Below are 9,747 nucleotides of genomic sequence, written 5' to 3' on the forward strand. Positions count from 1 at the left end.
GAGACAGGCGATTTCTTCCACGCTCGTCAGAAGAATCATTCGCTCCATTTGCTAGACATTACCATCACGTTTATTGGTTGACATTGTTCCTATCATTCCAGTGATGACGTGAACCTGTTATAGTATTCAAGATCCACTGGCAACAGTACTTGATGTGTTTTATTCCTCATTCCTGGCTATCCCATAAAACAACTGAGATCATGACATTGGTTTTATAGTCCTATGACAAATACAAATAGCCCTACGTCTTACTGAAATATCCTGTTTGTTTCTTTTTTATCCTGAAATTTTACAAGGTCGGTCAATGTCTAAAAATGTAAACAAATATGAGGGTGCTGTCCTACAAAGCAAAAATGTTACTGAAGCACCACAGTGTAGGCCTACGCTTAAGAAAAACATGTTTCTCATTTGACTGGAGTAGATGACTTATTGTGAATTACACTTACACTTAACGTGGCTGGGAGGGTCACATGCAAAACATGACTTGTCATAATGATAATGGCTGTCAGAGCAAGCCCTGACTCATATCATCCCCATTTTCAATTAAACCCTTTGTGAAAGATGAGGCTCTTTCAGCTTGGTGGATGAGACAGGCCCCAGTCATAATGGATATGAAGCGGTTGCATATTAATATAAATGTATTATTGATTCATATACCTCCACATGTTCAATGAGCAATTGCTGAAATCAGTTCAGTCATACAGAGAGAAAGAGTCCAAATGGCTACCAGCCAAGCACAGGGAGAAATAGATAACACAAGCGGAATTTGAGCATCATGGCCTGTCACTCTTAAGGATAATGAATGGATCAGCCAGTAATAAACAGAGTTGCTGTTTCAGTATCCGCCTGATTATTACATGCCGAGCAGAGAACTACTGGTGTGTAGGGAGTGCGGAGTGGCGTTTCAAGAGAGTCGACTAACAGAAATACCTAAGGGTTTTTACATGCTTAACTTAGTCATTATGCACTAGCCTACTCAGAAGTCTATGTGGTAACATGGATTATAGTAAAGGAAGGCTATGGCGTTAAACAAATGTATGTGCAAAACTATGTAACCTAAGGTCTTAAAAGTCTTTTTTTCCACACTGAGTGGTTGGTTTAACCTTTGCTCTTTAAGAAAGTCTAGTCCTGGTGATAATCATATTATATGCCAACTCCATGAGTAAGTTTGTGCATTTTTAAACGTCAATACCTTGGCTTTTCCAAGAACCGTCACGCAACAAACTGGTGAAAGATTAGTTTTCATCTGTCATTTAACAGAGTCATCACTGATGCCAAAATACATCGCACTGAAAAGCCTTCAGAGATAAACATCAATGCTGTAAATAATTGTATTTGCATACAGGGACCTAGTCATAAACATGTCACTACGGTGAAATATGGACAGGCATTTCAAACTTTCTATTTAAATGTCATGAAATATGGCAACGAAAAAAATGTGTTCCCATTAAGGGATAATGCGGAGTATTTGGTGTCTAGTACACGAGGCTATCCATCATGTAGACAATAAAGGGAGTTTTTGCCTGACGTAGGAAATTTATGGTCGCCCTTCCGTGCCCTAATAACTCAAACGTAGTGTCAGGTTGTGACAGGCGTTGCCGAAAACAGCAACCCCGTTATCAATCAAAAGAAATCTCCTGCATATGTTAACTTTTCTCTGATCAGCAATGCACTTTATGGACGAAAAGGCGAATGTTGATCTGAAACCTTTTAACGATCTACTGACCTTGGTAATTGCATGAGAAACGATGCCAGTGATTACGCATTCTTTGCTCTCATTATGGCACAAGTAAAATGTCAAACTGATTTTAATATCTCCCTGAATTTTCTGCTTTACAATGTTCAGTTGAATATTATCAGTTTAACACTGAGTTAGTACCACCTCTACGATTGTCTGATATTGTTCCTAAGAGTCTTTAGGAACAATATCATATAATATTGTTATAAGTCGCCTTATTTAAGTTAGGCTATGTTTGCAGTGTCTATAAAATCACTCAAATATCATAGCAATCTTCAAATATAAGTAACCCCTAAATTACTGAAAAGGGCAGTATGTTATTTGGCCAAGGGCTTGGTGGTTGTACTTGTACATTGGTTTACTGATCCAGTGGATAGCCTACAGCTAGGTACTCTGCGCTGTTGTGCAATAATGTTTTCAATAAGAAAGTCTAGGAGTCAGCACCACCTAAAGCGTCCACAAACCTAAAGCTCAAAAGGAATCTCCTCCCACTAACAGGAAAAACAGCCTAAAAACTTACGCCCATATCAAAAGGGAACGTCACATCCCCTTGACCCTCCAATCACCTCGAGGTTCATTTTGATTGGAAGGCGGCAAAGCCTTTAATCTCGGGACGAACGCTGCGCGTCTCTGAAGAACGCGAGTCATTCTACAACATCTCGAGACACGATTACTTGCTTACGGACCTGCTGCAAGAGTCGCAGAGCGATATGATGTAGTCTCAACTGTACATCTGCGTAACATGACTTGGTGTGGATTTTAAACCTTGTATTTGAGGACACAAGTTGTTTTTATCGTCGTTTGGCAGTTTTCCATACAGGAAATATACGTGTTGTTAACTTTTTAATTATTTTCCTTTTCTTTCACAACAAATGCGTTTCCTTTCGTCTAAATGACAGTTGGGTCATGATTACATCGCCTTCGGTTTCTGTACTGAGAAATTGTTCAACCAACCCCATCTGGGAGAGCTTCGATAGAGCGAGAAACGTCTCTTCGAAAACAAATAAACCATTCGTGCATCCCGTGTCTCCGTCGGACCCTCAACGGCAGGCAAATCGAGTCCCCATCAAAATTCTGAAAATGCTGACGGCACGGGCTGGACACATCTTGCATCCTGAGTATCTGCAACCTTTACCATCTACTCCCGTGAGTCCTATTGAGGTAAGAATTTTAATATAGAAGGGCAAATATGCGTAACACTCAACTACGCACTTCTAGCCTGTAATCTATGTGTGTCTTGGGCGAATGCAGTTCTATTTATCGCTTCTTATGGTTGTATAGATATTATGGAACGTGCATAATGATGTTTATAAGTAGCGGTTTATGTAAACTTCACAAAAAAAGACCATGATGTGTTTAACTGTTTTGAGCGCACGTTATGTTATGCGCAATGCGGAGCGCACCCTAATAGTACAACCAAAATATTGACGTTGACATAATTCAACAAATGAAAGCGCTTCTGCGTATCTAATGCGCCCTTTCTGAACAAGTGGAATGACAACATATTGTGTTTTTATTATTTTTTTGCAGCTGGACGCCAAGAAAAGTCCTCTGGCTCTTTTAGCACAAACATGCTCTCAGATTGGTAAACCAGATCCACCATCCTCGTCCAAGCTGTCGTCTGTAACAAATGGATCTAACGACAAAGATTCCAAATCCGGTCCGCTGAAAATGAGTGATATTGGAGCTGAAGATAAATCGAGCTTCAAGCCATACTCTAAATCCACGGAGAAGAAGGACTCGTCGTCGGGTGCTTCAGCTGGAGATAAGACAGGTTTCCGTGTGCCTAGCGCCACCTGCCAGCCGTTTACTCCAAGAACAGGGAGTCCGAATTCCTGTACCTCTGTCTCTCCTCTCCCGTCGGAGTGTAAATCGACGGACAGGGAGGACAAAAAGGATTCTGATAGTAACAAGAATGGCATTTCCGAGGGCTCTGGGAACGGTGGTGCGAATCACAATAGGATAAGTGGTAGTGGTGCTAACGGGGAAGTAAACCAACAACCGGAGACTACAATCGGGTCAAAGCCCGTCACATCTGACACAACCTCTGTTTCATCTGCCTCGTCTGTCCTTGGATCAGGACTAGTAGCTCCCGTGTCCCCTTACAGACCGGGTCACACCGTGTTCCCCCTCCCGCCTGCGGGTATGTCATACCCTGGAAGTCTAGCGGGGGCCTATGCGGGTTACCCGCAGCACTTTTTGCCTCCGGGGGTTTCCCTAGACCCAACAAAGTCGGGGAGTCAACTGCTGAACGCGCAGTTCGCTGCGGCTTGCAGCAAAGCTGCTTCCAGCCCTCTGGCCGGGGCTTCGCCCCCATCAATAATGTCCGCCAGTTTGTGTAGAGATCCGTACTGTCTGAGTTACCATTGCGCAAGCCATTTATCCGGCGCCGGGGCCAACTCACACGAGTCAGCCGCTGCTGCAGCTTTGAAGTCTGGATACCCTCTCATGTACCCTTCACATCCACTCCACGGCGTTCATTCCACGCCACCATCGTTTGCTGGACACCCATTGTATCCCTACGGTTTTATACTGCCCAACGACCCCCAGCCACACGTTTGTAATTGGGTCTCGGCGAATGGACCCTGTGACAAACGGTTTTCCAGCTCCGAAGAACTTCTGAATCACTTGCGGACTCACACTGCCTTCGCCGGGACTGAGAAATTGATCTCAGGATATCCAAGCTCTTCGTCTCTAGCCAGTGCCGCGGCAGCGGCCATGGCATGTCATATGCACATACCCCAGACGGGGGCTCCCGGAGGGCCGGGAGGGCTGGCACTCAGGAGCCCGCATCACGCACTAGGACTCAGCGGTCGTTACCACCCGTATTCTAAGAGCCCTCTGCCGAACGGGGCACCTGTACCTGTGCCGGCGGCCACGGGTCCCTATTACTCTCCTTATGCATTGTACGGGCAAAGACTAACCACAGCTCCAGGCCTTGGATATCAATAGAGACTGTCATGTTCAAAGTTTATAAAAGATTTGAATTATATGCCTAAAGATTTTCTATATTGAATGTCCACGTCGGCATATGGTCGACGGGCCACTATTTATTTACGTTAGCTTCAAGCGATACAAAAAATAAAATGATGAACCCCAATTTGGAAGAGACTCAGTGTTTTTAAAAATCAGACAATGATCTCTTAAATTGCACCATGTTTTAGGGCTATTGCTTTTGTTTTAATCTTTTGTAGCAACCGTGTATAACTATTGCAGGTCTATGCAAGATGCATGTCGTATATTCAAGATCAAATCAAATTCAGTCTCAATTTATTTTAAATTACACATATTGAAACTAGTCAAAAATAGTGCTTTAGGACAGCTTGGAGAAATTACAAGTCTATTTTACGCATATTAAACGTGTCATTAAATGTAACTGAATATTATACCCTTATTTCATCAGGGTATTTTATAAATGATATGGGTCTTGGTATATCGAATCGGAACTGAAATCCTCTTAATATTTAGGGACCGAGAATATCATTATTCCAAACAGAGATTGTCAGTGGGTTCTCGACTGTCAGGCCTGTCCCATAATGTCTGCATTAGCATGCATTATTGACATGGCAGTTGTCTGTGAAAAGGGGCCTTGCGTGTTTTTGTCTTCTTTAGCCTATTATAATCGTGTTATTATCCAAAGTTTGAAACACAATATATTTTCTCCCATGACAATTGCAGAAAAAGTACATCTGTGACTCAACTGTATGTATAGCCTACAAATAAAAAAGTTGACTTAATTTTGCAATATTAAGCGAGTTTCCTACGTCTGAAGGAGCACAGACCTAATAGTTTTGTTTATCACCTGGACATAGTAGCCCAATATCTGGTCGACATGTCACGTTAAGTTTTAAGACCAGGTTATTTCTTGCTGTTATTCTGTTGGCCTCACCAGATTAAGTAGGCTAGTCTAAAACAAACTGTAATAAACCTGGAGAGGTTTTCCATTGTGGATGAGCCAGTCAAAAGAACTGTCCGTATGTTTTCGAGGATTTTATTTGTCCTCGTTTCTGGCCTGGTCATACGTCGACTAGTCTCTGGCTATGCTACAGACAACACATTTTCACAATCTAATTTAAGACGACAATTCTCTATAGAGTTAATGTTTAATAGTTTATGAATGTAGAACTACGCGATGGCCTGCTGCAAAAACAAAGCAGCTCGCACAAAGAGAACCACTGACTGAGAAAGAACTCGGCCACTCCAATATAGGCTAGGGCTCCGGATGTATGGTCTTTTGGTCTCAGTTTATTGAAATTGTTTTAAATGTGGATTTTTATCCAAAGAAGTGAAGTAAAAGACAACGAAGTAAAAACAAAACACTATCGAAAGGTTTATTTTGAAACTGCATTGCCAGCGCTGATGACAGTACTTTGCTCGCATAGGCCGATTCCACAGCTGCAAGGCAGGGATGCGCCTAGGGAGTGATCTGTCTTCCATTTTCAATCCAATCGCCGAATCCTAGCTGTACCTCCATGGTAATATTCATCTGTGTTAGGGAGGAGGGAGGACGTGTTGGGGGAAAAGTGTGGTGTCTGCTAATGTCATAACCTTGGGCTTGACCCGTAAGCTGGCCTTCAGATGATTAATGGAACCTCATAACCCGGCGATTGAGGTCCTGCTGAGATTAGTCTATGAAAGAATAAATAATCGTGCATTTTTTCCGTGATGGCAGTAAAGTCCTCACATTCACACACCCCTTTTAATCTGTGCAGTGCAGGACAACATGGCCTTAGAGTGCCGAGAGCGCAAACAAATGTGCTCCCTCAAATATTGGTTGCGCGGTTCTCTAACTTTGGCTGTTACAAAGTCTGAGTCTGACGATGCCCATTGGTATTTCGGCATGATGGAGCTGCTTAGTATTTTGTAGACATGTTTTGTTTCTTTGGTTTTAGTTCGACTTTACAATTAAGTTATCTTTTTAAAAAAAATCTGAAGAGAAATTTGATATTTTTTATTCCAACACGACTAAGCCTACTGAAAACCAGGTCCCACCAGACAATATTTAAATAAATTAAGAATGTCAAGAAATTGAGATAAGCATGTCAATATTCAAATGAGAAAACTTCAGGTCCCATGCGCAACACTGGACAATTGTAGTGGGAACACGGTGAATTTAACCATGCATTGAGGTACAATCTCATCCTGTTTTTTTGCGAGAAACATTCCACCTAAATTAAATTAACATTGAATTTATTTTAATTTAAATGGAAAACAAATGACAAATTAGTCGTGACTTTGCCTGTTTCTGTGTCTGTGTTTTCAATGGGTGTCATGGAAAAGTTGAAACCGTACCCAGGTCACATGAGTAAGTTTCATTGGCAAACTCTTTTCCTCTGTTGTCAAAACTACAAAGTCAGGTGTGTGTGTGTGTGTGTGTGTGTGTGTGTGTGTGTGTGTGTGTGTGTGTGTGTGTGTGTGTGTGTGTGTGTGTGTGTGTGTGTGTGTGTGTGTGTGTGTGTGTGTGTGTATTTGTGTCGTGCATAGGCTAATCAGGCGATATCTACTGCATTAAAGAAATAATACATTTGGCACTTTAGTAGCCACCTCCATAAACCTGGGCCTATAGTATTGGTTTATGTTCAATGTGCTAAAATGAAAGTTGACCACCAGTCTAACGCTGAAGCAGTTTACGTGAACAAAAAGCTACACGCATAAAAACGTTCACCTCCTCACTCGTTGATTTTTCAGAATCTGGGGCTGGCACGGCAGATTTTGACTTTATCTCCAAACGCGCAAGTATAGTTTCCACAGGAGGCGCATAAAAAATATCCATAGTCTATTAGCACAACACAAGTCAGCTCACTGGCATACGTCGGCAGCACTGCCCTAAACAGTGATTTATGGTGACAAGGGACGCGAGACATTTCTACAGATTGTGTGATTGCGATAATGAAGCCGTAAAACCCCGACAACATGAAACGACGCATGGGAGCCCTACTCGTTTAATCAGCTCCCTACGAACCCTACTGCATCTGAGGTCCCGCGACGGCATTACCCATGCAAAGTAAATCACATTAATCCCCGGAGATAAAATCAACATCATTAATGGTCACATGTCGTATTCATCAAAACGAAGCCATCCCCGTTTGACAGATTAATCCCAGCCAGAGCTCCTTGGTTGTATGGTAATGGGCCTTGTCGTCGACGATTCACAGTAATAAGGCAGCAGTTTAAAAGGACGCTCAGACCATAGCAAGGGACGCTCACTGATCTACACGACTAAGGATCACACTAGTGTACAACGCTGGGATCTGAAGATCTCTTCCCCAGTTCATAACTTCAGACGTGGCTGTGGCCAACTATCTTAGCCACAAATTTAAAAACGAATAAATGCTATTTATGAGGACTATAAACAAATGCAGTATAGCCATTTAAATGATTTAAAAACATATTAATTATCAGGTGAAGGACACCATAAATAGGAAATAATTAGTCATAGGTATTGTCTCTTGGTGGGTTTGTGTTGCAACCCAATCAAATATACAGTCAGATAAACAGGCCTTCCTATACTAATTATAATAATATTATTATATATAATATTGTTTTAAACAGAGTAATGTAATACATCATATTTCTAAATGTCAAGACACTATAGCTGCAACACAGTACACTTTCAACATTATGAAGCTGGTTTTGTTTACAACAACTTTCTATGCTTTCCATTGTATGCTCTGTTCACTGTAGCCTACACTGTCAGCCTTGTGATTCACACAAACGTTATGTAGCCTAGTTGTCTACAGTAGACCTATCCAATGTACTCAGTAATTAGATTCTGCACTAAACACCTCAACTTACCAATATCTATTATATAAAAGAATAGCTGTCTTATTGTTATCCGCAAATTATCCAGGTATATATATATAGCATTATCTATAACACTATAATAATTAAGTAAGCTATGTAAGCTTTATTTATATAGTGCCCTACATATATCACAGAGTGCTTTACAGGCAACCACAACATCCTAATCAAGCATCAGGTAAAGGGTGCCCTGCTATGAAGTCCTTTGTATGCCTCTGCCTATGGTCATCTCGCCTCTCTCGAGTTTCAGATCCGTCATTGTGATTTAATGCTGACGAGTGGCTGGACAGCCGTGCCAGGGTCACCCACGGCCAGCCTTACACCTTCCAAATGAACCTGCGGCCCACCTTACCCCCCATACATAATGTAAAGTCATACTCTATCAATCACGACCCTGCGCCATATATCCACCCCAGCTCTCGACACGAGACCCACTCCTCCGAAAGGACTCGCGTCCAATGGGGACTTCAGGTTTGTGAGAGCACCAGCCCCCTCCTCAACCTGCCCCCCTGCTGTGCTTTGAACTTGATATAAAGGGGAAGGGGGGGGGTGGTGTCTCTGGCCTTGGCTAGGTCTGTGTATGGGGGCCGTGTTTTCAGCCTGGTAGCATGACCAGAGCGAGACATCTGCTTACACGAGGAAAGATGGCCGCCGATGACCGAGCCGTGCCGTGCTCATCTCTCTGGCGGCGGCAGCTGTTAGCCATGTGTCTTAGCATCTGGGAGCTGTTACGCTCGACGGCAGTGGATGTCATAAACACCGCCCGTGAGTCAGGCCGCGGCTATGTCACGTTTCAGAAGTCCGTTTCAGGGTAGAACACTTCTCAGATTGGACTGTGTGTGTGTGTGTGTGTGTGTGTGTGTGTGTGTGTGTGTGTGTGTGTGTGTGTGTGTGTGTGTGTGTGTGTGTGTGTGTGTGTGTGTGTGTGTGTGTGTGTGTGTGTGTGTGTGTGTGTGTGTGTGTGTGTGTGTGTGTGTGTGAATTATACCTTCAAGTTAAAGTGCACATAGCCACTGGGGATGGACTCCCTCTCAAAACAACATAGCTCAAAGTTTAAGCCCACAGACCACTATAAACAACAAACAACAGCTCATGTGAGCAGCTCCTTAGCAGACTCTAGCACAGATAGAGAGAGAGAGAAAGAGAGAAGGAGAGAGAGAGAGAGAGAGCGAGATGAGAGAGAGAGGGAGGGAGGGAGGGAGAGAGGG

General features: G+C 42.9%; 1 protein-coding gene across 1 annotated transcript; it reads left to right on the forward strand.

Moving 5' to 3' along the window:
• The first annotated feature begins 2,401 nt into the window (after positions 1–2,401).
• Positions 2,402–4,838, forward strand: LOC134070474 (zinc finger protein 503-like). The gene is made up of 2 exons (XM_062526852.1): positions 2,402–2,899; positions 3,269–4,838. The coding sequence occupies exons 1-2, from the start codon at positions 2,645–2,647 to the stop codon at positions 4,688–4,690; spliced, it is 1,677 nt and encodes a 558-aa protein (XP_062382836.1). The 5' UTR covers positions 2,402–2,644; the 3' UTR covers positions 4,691–4,838.
• Positions 4,839–9,747: the final 4,909 nt, after the last annotated feature.

Source organism: Sardina pilchardus, chromosome 22 (assembly GCF_963854185.1).
Source record: "Sardina pilchardus chromosome 22, fSarPil1.1, whole genome shotgun sequence".
Lineage (NCBI taxonomy): Eukaryota > Metazoa > Chordata > Actinopteri > Clupeiformes > Clupeidae > Sardina > Sardina pilchardus.